This window comes from Oncorhynchus clarkii, chromosome 18 (assembly GCF_045791955.1).
Source record: "Oncorhynchus clarkii lewisi isolate Uvic-CL-2024 chromosome 18, UVic_Ocla_1.0, whole genome shotgun sequence".
Classification (NCBI taxonomy): Eukaryota; Metazoa; Chordata; class Actinopteri; order Salmoniformes; family Salmonidae; genus Oncorhynchus; species Oncorhynchus clarkii.
The window spans coordinates 7867258-7879566 of NC_092164.1; the positions used below are offsets into that span (position 1 = coordinate 7867258).

General features: G+C 45.7%; 2 protein-coding genes across 2 annotated transcripts in view; both read right to left on the reverse strand.

The window, feature by feature from the left end:
• LOC139372956 (general transcription factor II-I repeat domain-containing protein 2-like) overlaps positions 1 to 12309 on the reverse strand; it is a 979173-nt gene that overhangs the window by 946872 nt on the left and 19992 nt on the right. The gene's annotated exons all lie outside the window — the stretch shown is intronic.
• On the reverse strand, positions 80 to 5985 carry LOC139372432 (uncharacterized). The gene is made up of 8 exons (XM_071112145.1): positions 5628 to 5985; positions 4400 to 4517; positions 3007 to 3252; positions 2446 to 2910; positions 1803 to 2282; positions 1487 to 1647; positions 783 to 900; positions 80 to 651 (listed from the first exon to the last, which is right to left on the reverse strand). The coding sequence occupies exons 1-8, from the start codon at positions 5904 to 5906 to the stop codon at positions 269 to 271; spliced, it is 2250 nt and encodes a 749-aa protein (XP_070968246.1). The 5' UTR covers positions 5907 to 5985; the 3' UTR covers positions 80 to 268.

The window sequence follows — 12309 nt, forward strand, 5'->3', positions numbered from 1 at the left end:
CAGCGAAGTGCATACATTTTAATATTAATATCAACTATCTAAGTACGTGTGTAAAAACAAAGTAAACAATAAAGCACAATATATAGTAGATCATTTGAAAGTAGAAATCAAACATCAACAACAACATCAGTAGTCCATCAACGTCCATTATCATTAGCCAAGATGGCCGCCTTCTGTCTTCAAGCATTTCTCAGAGGAAGAAGAAAAGACTCTTGGTTACAGTCGGCAGGATGTCGACAGTAGTTCCTCATCCTTCTTTCCACAATTCCTACCTTTTACATGTGGCCTTGAAGATCTTAACCTCTCCCATCTCAGCCAGCAGGGTGGTGTTGAAGGTGTTCTTGAAGTCCTCAGTGAATACCAGGTTTGTCTTGAGGCGGACCTTGTTGGCCCAGATCAGAGTGTTTCCTGGACGACAGAAGTATTTCATGGTAACCAACAGCTCCTCTAAGTCGTGGTGATACACCACGTCAGCCGCCAGCACGTAGTCATAGCGATACACTGATCGCGGGTAAGTGCGTTCCACCTCAGGACCCCAGGACAGAGCTGTCACCTCAGGTGTATATTTAGAGCGCCCTCTGGTGTTTCGGAGCAAGTTGTATCTCAGATTACTAAGGACGTCTGGGAGGTCGGTGGCCGTCACCTGGGCACCTGGGGACACATTACATAAGGAGCTTCTTAAGAAGAAGAAGAAGAAAGATGTCTTTTGTAGTCAGTTATCACCAGATACAGCAGCTGATGGGATTAGAGTCTAAAACTCAAAGGTAATCAGTAACATTTACCCAGTAGACTGGCGACGATAGACACTAATCCTGTCCCTGATCCCAGTTCCAAAACCTGCTTTCCTTTCAGATCTATCACATCAGTATTGGTCTCCAGGTAGTTACATAGAGCCAATGCCTGCAGAGGAGCAAATACATTATATTACTATGTGTAGACTATCACCACCTAGTGGTCCATCACGTGTTGCAGGTAGGACCTCTCCTCGACTTCTTCAAATGTAGTGATTTATCCTGCCGACAACGCCAAATGTAGTGATTTATCCTGCCGACTACGCCAAATGTAGTGATTTATCCTGCCGACTACGCCAAATGTAGTGATTTATCCTGTCGACAACACCAAATGTAGCGATTTATCCTACCAACTACTTTAAATGTAGCGATTTATCCTGTCGAACTACTTCAAATGTAGTGATTTATCTTGCCGACAACGCCAAATGTAGTGATTTATCCTGCCGACAACTCCAAATGTAGTGATTTATCTTGCAGACAACGCCAAATGTAGTGATTTATCCTGCCGACAACTATCCTGCCGACAACACCAAATGTAGTGATTTATCCTGCCGACAATGCCAAATGTAGTGATTTATCCTGCCGACAACGCCAAATGTAGTGATTTATCCTGCCGACAACTATCCTGCCGACAACGCCAAATGTAGTGATTTATCCTGCCGACAACGCCAAATGTAGTGTAGAACTGTACTCACTGCTGGCCATATCACTCCGCCATGGGAGTCCATTGCCTCGACAATGTTGATTTTGTGCCCAGCATAGAAGTAGACCTCTCTGTCCAGTCGTATCCAGGGGACGTGGGTATTATCCAGCTGGGCATCTCCTGTATCCTTGGTTTCCTTGGTGTCCAGCTCCTCTACACAGGAATGGAACAAACCACTCATTCACATTCTAATGGGGATGGATCATACCATTTCTATTTCCTGGGTGTGTACTATCAATGGTAGACTTGTGTTCTTGAATGATTGAGTCTGAGTATCTAGGCATTAAAAAACTATGTCAATGACTCACCGATAATGTCTTCGTCAGTCGCTTCGGTGCTACAGCGGGAGTTAGTGTTTTCTTCTTCATCTTCATCATCATCATCCTCATATCCTTCATCACTATGTTCCAACGTCTGTTTCTCCCATGCTTGGCTACTGCTATCACCTGCATCAGCTTCCTCCTCCTCCTCCAAACTGTTGTCTTGTTCCTCTGAAATTTTATCTGCCTCCACAACAAACTGCTCGACCCAGACCGGTCTCTCCTCCCGTTGGACATTTGAGTCCTGAGTGTCTGCCTCCACAACAAACTGTTCGACCCAGACCGGTCTCTCCTCCCGTTGGACATTTGAGTCCTGAGTGTCTGCCTCCACAACAAACTGTTCGACCCAGACTGGTCTCTCCTCCCGTTGGACATTTGAGTCCTGAGTGTCTGCCTCCACAACAAACTGTTCGACCCAGACTGGTCTCTCCTCCCGTTGGACATTTGAGTCCTGAGTGTCTGCCTCCTCTGCACAAGAAACACAAAGAAGACCACAAGTCAATCCATGAATAGTAGCTGCTGCATGTGCAGTAGCTAATGGGGATCTTAATAAACTAAACTAATTCAACAACACAATGAGATCAGCTCCTGGCCTTTTAGAACTTATATTTACATTAGGTTGAATGCTCACCAAGACCCTCAAGCTCTGATTCGGAGGTAGAACGTGAGCCAGCAGAATTCTGCTGCTCTTCATCGTCTCTGCAATCCTGAGAGTCTTCCTGGTTTTCTCTGTCCTTGTTCTCCTCTTTCAGTCCCTCCTTCTGCATCTCGTTTTCTTCCTCATTCTCAGTTGTTTGATCTGCTTCAAACTCTTCCTCCTTTTCCTCTAAACCATTTTCCTCCACCTGTAAACAGACATGTTCTTCCTCCTCCTCTTCCTGTTGTTTTCCTGGGACCAGCTCTGGTTCCTCCTCCTCTTCCTGTTGTTTTCCTGGGTCTAACTCTGGTTTCTCCTCTGTTTCTCGACACGTGCCCATGAATATGTTTACTTCTCCAATCTCAGCCAGCAGTGTGGTGTTGAAGGTGTTCTGGAAGTTCTCTGTGAAGCTCAGGTCTGTCTTGAGGCGGACCTTGTTGGCCCAGATCAGAGTGGTTCCTGAGGACCACATTAGAAATAAGCGTCATTTAATACTTTCATGTGTTATATTCTGGGATTCTTTAAACAGTTCAATCAACCAATCAATCAATCAACCTGGACGGCAGAAGTATCTCATGGTGAACAGCAGCTCTTCCAGGTAGTCATGGTGATACACCACGTCAGCCGCCAGCACGTAGTCATAGCGATAGACAGATCTGGGGTAGATGCGTTCCACGTCAGGACCCCAGGACAGAGCTGCAGCTTGGGGAGTGTTCCTACAACGCCCTCTTGTGTTACGGAGCAGGTTGGCTCTCAGGTTACCTATGATCTCTGGTAGGTCTGTAGCTGTGACCCAGGCACCTGGGGACAGGAAGCACTCTGTTATTCAACTAACAGACACACAGGTGGCCAGTACCAAATCAAACCCTAGCCACTAGTTGTCTAGTGCTGAGGACACTTCATGCAGATCTGAAAAGGTTGGATAGGTGTAAGTGGTATAGAATGCCGGGACCTCCTCCACTTAGCTAGCCACATTGATAGGACCTCCACCTTGCAATCCACTTGCTAGCCACCTTGATAGGACTTCCTCCACCTTGCTAGTCACCTTGGTAGAACCTCCTCCACCTTGCTAGCCACCTTGATAGGACCTCTTCCACCTTGCTAGCCACCTTGATAGGACCTCCTCCACCTTGATAGGACCTCCTCCACCTAGCTAGGGCCTCCCCCACCTTGATAGGACCTCCACCTTGATAGGACCTCCTCCACCTAGCTAGGGCCTCCTCCACCTTGATAGGACCTCTTTCACCTTGCTAACCGCCATGATAGGACCTGCTCCACCTTGCTAGCCACCTTGCTAGGACCTCCTCCACCTTCCTAGCCACCTTGCTAGAGCCTCCTCCACCTTGCTAGCCACCTTGCTAGGACCTCATCCACCTTGCTAGCTACCTTGATAGGAACTCCTCCACCTTCCTAGCCACCTTGATAGGACCTCCTCCACCTTCATAGCCACCTTGCTAGGGCCTCCTCCACCTTCCTAGCCACCTTGACAGGACCTCCTCCACCTTGATAGGACCTCCTCCACCTTGCTAGCCACCTTGATAGGACCTCCTCCACCTTCCTAGCCACCTTGCTAGGGCCTCCTCCACCTTGCTAGCCACCTTGACAGAACCTCCTCCACCTTGATAGGACCTCCTCCACCTTGCTAGCCACCTTGATAGGACCTCCTTCACCTTCCTAGCCACCTTGATAGGACCTCCTCCACCTTGCTAGCCACCTTGATAGGACCTCCTCCACCTTGATAGGACCTCCTCCACCTAGCTAGGGCCTCCTCCACCTTGCTAGGACCTCCTCCACCTTGCTAGGGCCTCCTCCACCTTGCTAGGGCCTCCTCCACCTTGCTAGCCACCTTGATAGGACCTCCTCCACCATGATAGGCTATGTATAAATTTCACCATATTACTTACACCTCTCTGATCTTCTCAGATGTACATTTAATGCCCAGACTCACCTAGGAGTGTGGCTACAATAGACACTAGGCCAGGACCTGCTCCTAGCTCCAGCACTGCCTTGTCCACCAGGTTCAACTGCTCAACGTTGGTCTCTAGGTAGTGACACAGAGCCAACGCCTGCAGGCAACCAGAGTTACTATAGAAATCATCATTATAGTTGTTAGAACTTCAACCATAGTTACTGTAGAAACCATCATTTTAGTTGTTAGAACTTCAACCATAGTTACTATAGAAACTATTATTATAGTTGTTAGAACTTCAACCATAGTTACTATAGAAACCATCATTATAGTTGTTAGAACTTCAACCATAGTTACTATAGAAACCATGATTATAGTTGTTAGAACTTCAACCATAGTTACTATAGAAACCATCATTTTAGTTGTTAGAACTTTAACCATAGTTACTATAGAAACCATCATTATAGTTGTTAGAACTTCAACCATAGTTACTATAGAAACCATTATTATTGTTGTTAGAACTTCAACCATAGTTACTATAGAAACCATCATTATAGTTGTTAGAACGTCATCCACAGTTACTATAGAAACCATCATTATAGTTGTTAGAACTTCAACCACAGTTACTATAGAAACCATTATTATAGTTGGTAGAACTTCAACCATAGTTACTATAGAAACCATCATTATAGTTGGTAGAACTTCATAAATCATCATCACCATCCTCATCACCACCATCAATCATCATCCATCATATTAATTAATCGTTATCCTACATCCATCCATTAATGTCATGTTAAATAGTAGACTGACTCACTGCTATCATTGTTATCTATGAATGTCATGTTAAATAGTAGACTAACTCACTGCTATCATTGTTATCTATGAATGTCATGTTAAATAGTAGACTGACTCACTGCTATCATTGTTATCTATGAATGTCATGTTAAATAGTAGACTGACTCACTGCTATCATTGTTATCTATGAATGTCATGTTAAATAGTAGACTAACTCACTGCTATCATTGTTATCTATGAATGTCATGTTAAATAGTAGACTAACTCACTGCTATCATTGTTATCTATGGATGTCATGTTCAATAGTAGACTGACTCACTGCTATCATTGTTATCTATGGATGTCATGTTCAATAGTAGACTGACTCACTGCTATCATTGTTATCTATGAATGTCATGTTCAATAGTAGACTGACTCACTGCTATCATTGTTATCTATGAATGTCATGTTAAATAGTAGACTGACTCACCGCTGGCCAGATGACAGCACCGTAAGAGTCCAAGGCCTCAAAGATGCTGATCTCCTCTCCTACGTAGCAAAACACCTCTTTACCAAACGTGGAGTAGGTAGTGGGGGCCCAGGCCTGCTCCTTCTGCTGCTGGGGTTCAGTCTCCTTGGCTTTGTCATCTGATTCCTCCTCACCGTCTATCACTGTTGTCTCGCTATTATCTTTCTCATCTTCCTCCTCCTCTACTGTAATGAAAGCAGTGTCCTTCTCATCTTTGTGATTTGTGCCTAAAGGATCCATAAAAATCTGAAATACGATTTTACTTCAACTGCACTGATGTTGAAATGACAAGTTAGCTACTAATGGTACAGCCAGCACTCTCTTCAGGCTCAGTCTCTCCCACACTTTGTAAAACCCAAGTCCAACACTTGAGTTTTTATCTCTCTCCCCCTCTCCCTAACTTCACCCCTCCCCGGACCATGTTTGGTAACAACATATTTTTCCCCACTTACAGTCTGTCAAAGCTAAGTACTGTAATGACATCCTGACCCCCTTAGACACCCTTCCACAGCCCTCGTTCCCCATATGGACTGCCTCACAGCGGAGTTGACGAGAGAGCAGAAACAGCCGCTTTTAAAACCCTTTATCAAACCAAAAACCATCACCTACCTACTGCAGTCCTCGGTTTTATTTGGTCAACGGGGTTTTTGGGGGTCAACCCTCCACCTTTCTGTCTTGGTTTTCCACCTTTCTGTCTTGGTACTTTAACCAATCAATCATCAATGATTAATTCATTCTTTTTCTCTTCTTCTTGTTGAAGATCGTTCTAACTGAATCTTAGGAAGTCTCAGACTTTATCTGAATCCTGCTGGGTCGTCTCAGAGTCGAGGTTTTAAGACTTTATCTGAATCCTGCTGGGTCGTCTCAGAGTCGAGGTTTTAAGACTGATCAGAATCCTGCTGGGTCGTCTCAGAGTCAAGGTTTTAAGACTGATCAGAATCCTCCTGGGTCGTCTCAGAGTCAAGGTTTTAAGACTGATCAGAATCCTGCTGGGTCGTCTCAGAGTCGAGGTTTTAAGACTGATCAGAATCCTGCTGGGTCGTCTCAGAGTCGAGGTTTTAAGACTGATCAGAATCCTGCTGGGTCGTCTCAGAGTCGAGGTTTTAAGACTGATCAGAATCCTGCTGGGTCGTCTCAGAGTCGAGGTTTTAAGACTTTATCTGAATCTTCCTGGGTCGTCTCAGAGTCGAGGTTTTAAGACTGATCAGAATCCTGCTGGTTGTCTCAGAGTCGAGGTTTTAAGACTTTATCAGAATCCTGCTGGGTCGTCTCAGAGTCGAGGTTTTAAGACTTTATCTGAATCCTGCTGAGTCGTCTCAGAGTCAAGGTTTTAAGACTGATCAGAATCCTGCTGGTTGTCTCAGAGTCGAGGTTTTAAGACTGATCAGAATCCTCCTGGGTCGTCTCAGAGTCGAGGTTTTAAGACTGATCAGAATCCTCCTGGGTCGTCTCAGAGTCGAGGTTTTAAGACTGATCAGAATCCTGCTGGGTCGTCTCAGAGTCGAGGTTTTAAGACTTTATCTGAATCCTCCTGGGTCGTCTCAGAGTCGAGGTTTTAAGACTGATCAGAATCCTCCTGGGTCGTCTCAGAGTCGAGGTTTTAAGACTTTATCTGAATCCTCCTGGGTCGTCTCAGAGTTGAGGTTTTAAGACTGATCAGAATCCTCCTGGGTCGTCTCAGAGTCGATGTTTTAAGATTTTATCAGAATCCTGCTGGGTCGTCTCAGAGTCGAGGTTTTAAGACTGATCAGAATCCTCCTGGGTCGTCTCAGAGTCGAGGTTTTAAGACTGATCAGAATCCTCCTGGGTCGTCTCAGAGTCGAGGTTTTAAGACTGATCAGAATCCTCCTGGGTCGTCTCAGAGTCAAGGTTTTAAGACTGATCAGAATCCTGCTGGGTCGTCTCAGAGTCGAGGTTTTAAGACTGATCAGAATCCTCCTGGGTCGTCTCAGAGTCGAGGTTTTATGACTTTATCTGAATCCTCCTGGGTCGTCTCAGAGTCGAGGTTTTAAGACTATGAGAGTCAGAATCCTTCATCACACCAACCCAACTCTATATTTAGAGATGGAACCATCAGAAACACACACAAACACATTTTAGATTTAAACAAACAATATCTAAATTGCAGTAAACTGTCAACTCCATCTCCCTGATATACTAAAATAGGATATGAATTTTGGTTCAAATATGTTTATTTAAATTAGGTTTTAGAGTCATGAAGCAACTGAGGACAGGGGCTGAAATTAACACCAGCCACCAGCCAAATGTGGGTAGTTTTTGGCAATGGCGGGTAAAGATGTTTATTTCATCAGTCACATTGGCGGGTGGTTAGAGGTCAGGGGTCAGGGCTACACAGTGCCAGCATTCCCACTCGCATTTGCAAATTAAAATAAAGTTAAAAGTCAAGTATGAGCACATTTATGGCAAAAAAATAATTGCAGTAGCCATTTTCAATTGATTTCTGCTTTTTTTTTCATAGCTGGTAATCACACAAAGAATTAGGAAACCTATAGCCCTCCTCGTGCAGCAACACTGCCTGGTTTGTAGGCTATGAGCAGCTGTGAGCACTGTGAGTGAAGTGCTGAAAGACTGGTTTGTGGGCTATGAGCAGCTGTGAGCACTGTGAGTGAAGTGCTGAAAGACTGATTTTTTTATAGAAGCGCTGCCACAGGCAGAGACGTTGCTCTAATTTATTTGAAAGTGTTTATCTTGACTTGTTCACAAGCCAGGTTGTTTTTCAATGTTTCAGTTTGTTTCAATTGCAGGCAAAGAGAAGTCAGTTTAGGTTTAGGTCTGATGAAAACAGGCAGGGAAAGTTAGCTTGTCCGTGGTGGTCGGTGAACTCTCAATCTTCTGGCCCGCAACACCTGCGTGGTATTGAACGTGGTAAAAGTCGATATCCACGTTTATAAACACAGGGTTGCTACTGTTATTGTTATTTGTGGTCGAGAACATAATATTTTTTTCTATGAGAGGGGTGTGTAAAAATATTTTTTTATGTCATCCCCCCCTCGCCCAATACATTTCGAACTGTCCCTTAGTTGCTATTTGATGATATTTTTGTAAAATTAGAAGGTGGTTCCTTTACATGTGTGATAGCTGATACTTTGGTTTATCAAAATACACCATTTATCAAATGTTGTTAATTATTAAGAACAATATTTGTGATTTTTGTTTTGTTGATTGTCCCCGAAGTAATACAAAAAGATTGGTGTCCAAATCAGGAAACTGGTTCAGGGAACAGAACCAAATCAGGGGTTGAAACTGGTTCAGGGAACAGAACCAAATCAGGGGTTGAAACTGGTTCAGGGAACAGAACCAAATCAGGGGTTGAAACTGGTTCAGGGAACAGAACCAAATCAGGGGTTGAAACTGGTTCAGGGAACAGATCCAAATCAGGGGTTGAAACTGGTTCAGGGAACAGATCCAAATCAGGGGTTGAAACTGGTTCAGGGAACAGATCCAAATCAGGGGTTGAAACTGGTTCAGGGAACAGATCCAAATCAGGGGTTGAAACTGGTTCAGGGAACAGATCCAAATCAGGGGTTGGAACTGGTTCAGGGAACAGAACCAAATCAGGGGTTGAAACTGGTTCAGGGAACAGATCCAAATCAGGGGTTGAAACTGGTTCAGGGAACAGATCCAAATCAGGGGTTGAAACTGGTTCAGGGAACAGATCCAAATCAGGGGTTGAAACTGGTTCAGGGAACAGAACCAAATCAGGGGTTGAAACTGGTTCAGGGAACAGATCCAAATCAGGGGTTGAAACTGGTTCAGGGAACAGATCCAAATCAGGGGTTGAAACTGGTTCAGGGAACAGATCCAAATCAGGGGTTGAAACTGGTTCAGGGAACAGATCCAAATCAGGGGTTGAAACTGGTTCAGGGAACAGATCCAAATCAGGGGTTGAAACTGGTTCAGGGAACAGATCCAAATCAGGGGTTGAAACTGGTTCAGGGAACAGAACCAAATCAGGGGTTGAAACTGGTTCAGGGAACAGATCCAAATCAGGGGTTGAAACTGGTTCAGGGAACAGATCCAAATCAGGGGTTGAAACTGGTTCAGGGAACAGATCCAAATCAGGGGTTGAAACTGGTTCAGGGAACAGATCCAAATCAGGGGTTGAAACTGATTCAGGGAACAGATCCAAATCAGGGGTTGGAACTGGTTCAGGGAACAGAACCAAATCAGGGGTTGAAACTGGTTCAGGGAACAGAACCAAATCAGGGGTTGAAACTGGTTCAGGGAACAGATCCAAATCAGGGGTTGAAACTGGTTCAGGGAACAGATCCAAATCAGGGGTTGAAACTGGTTCAGGGAACAGATCCAAATCAGGGGTTGAAACTGGTTCAGGGAACAGATCCAAATCAGGGGTTGAAACTGGTTCAGGGAACAGATCCAAATCAGGGGTTGAAACTGGTTCAGGGAACAGATCCAAATCAGGGGTTGAAACTGGTTCAGGGAACAGATCCAAATCAGGGGTTGAAACTGGTTCAGGGAACAGAACCAAATCAGGGGTTGAAACTGGTTCAGGGAACAGATCCAAATCAGGGGTTGAAACTGGTTCAGGGAACAGATCCAAATCAGGGGTTGAAACTGGTTCAGGGAACAGATCCAAATCAGGGGTTGAAACTGGTTCAGGGAACAGAACCAAATCAGGGGTTGAAACTGGTTCAGGGAACAGAACCAAAAACCAGAAAATAATGAACATTTTCAAGGAACAGAAACGGAACATGGAACGAAAGTTATCCATACTGTTCCGGAACAGAATCGTTATTTTCAAAGCATTGGAACATGTTTAGGTTACCTGCTGTTTTTTTTAGCTACAGAAGAATGGATTCACTTTTACAAAGCCAGTTAAGGATACCATTGGCCAAGTTATCACGTTGAATTTATTAACTACAAAAAGGTAAGACGTGTTTTTAATTCTGGTGCCGCTCCGTACGGGAGTTGTAGCGATGAGACAAGATAGTAACTTCTAACAATTGGACACCACGAAATTGGGGAGAAAAAGGACCAGTGGAAGCATCCGGGGCCCCAGGACCAGCGGAAGCTTCCAGAACCCCAGGACCAGCAGAAGCATCCGGGGCCCCAGGACCAGCGGAAGCATCCGGAGCCCCAGGACCAGCGGAAGCATCCGGAGCCCCCAGGACCAGCGGAAGCATCCGGAGCCCCAGGACCAGCGGAAGCATCCGGAGCCCCAGGACCAGCGGAAGCATCCGGAGCCCCAGGACCAGCGGAAGCATCCGGAGCCCCAGGACCAGCGGAAGCATCCAGAGCCCCAGGACCAACGGAAGCATCCAGAGCCCCAGGACCAACGGAAGCATCCAGAGCCCCAGGACCAACGGAAGCATCCGGAGCCCCAGGACCAGCGGAAGCATCCGGAGCCCCAGGACCAGCGGAAGCATCCGGAGCCCCAGGACCAGCGGAAGCTTCCGGAGCCCCAGGACCAGCGGAAGCATCCGGAGCCCCAGGACCAGCGGAAGCATCCGGAGCCCCAGGACCAGCGGAAGCAGAACAGCCCCCATAACATCAAAGATCCACCACCATATTCCACAGTAGGTAATGGGGTTATTCTCTGCATATGCATCATTCTTTCGAAGCCAAACCCATCGATGGTGTGTGTGGATCTTTACAGTAGTCGGTTGTTTTCAATGAAGAGCCTTTTGACACAGAGGAGTTGTTTAATTGTTGATTTGGAGGCATGGTGAAGATGGCCCTTCCAGAACCATCTTCCTTACTGTGGGGACAAGATACACATGCTTCCAATACCAGGCAGGTTTACCACTGTTCTGAGGGGTTTAAAAGGTACCAATACCAGGCAGGTTTACCACTGTACCAATACCATGCAGGTTTACCATTGTACCAATACCAGGCAGGTTTACCACTGTACCAATACCAGGCAGGTTTACCACTGTACCAATACCAGGCAGGTTTACCACTGTATCAATACCAGGCAGGTTTACTACTGTACCAATACCAGGCAGGTTTACCACTGTACCAATACCAGGCAGGTTTACCACTGTACCAATACCAGGCAGGTTTACCACTGTACCAATACCAGGCAGGTTTACCACTGTACCAATACCAGGCAGGTTTACCACTGTATCAATACCAGGCAGGTTTACCACTGTACCAATACCAGGCAGGTTTACCACTGTACCAATACCAGGCAGGTTTACCACTGTACCAATACCAGGCAGGTTTACCACTGTATCAATACCAGGCAGGTTTACCACTGTACCAATACCAGGCAGGTTTACCACTGTACCAATACCAGGCAGGTTTACCACTGTACCAATACCAGGCAGGTTTACCACTGTACCAATACCAGGCAGGTTTACCACTGTACCAATACCAGGCAGGTTTACCACTGTACCAATACCAGGCAGGTTTACCACTGTACCAATACCAGGCAGGTTTACCACTGTTCTGAGGGGTTTAAAAAGTACCAATACCAGGCAGGTTTACCACTGTACCAATACCAGGCAGGTTTACCACTGTATCAATACCAGGCAGGTTTACCACTGTATCAATACCAGGCAGGTTTACCACTGTATCAATATCAGGCAGGTTTACCACTGTACCAATACCAGGCAGGTTTACCACTGTACCAATACCAGGCAGGTTTACCACTGTTCCA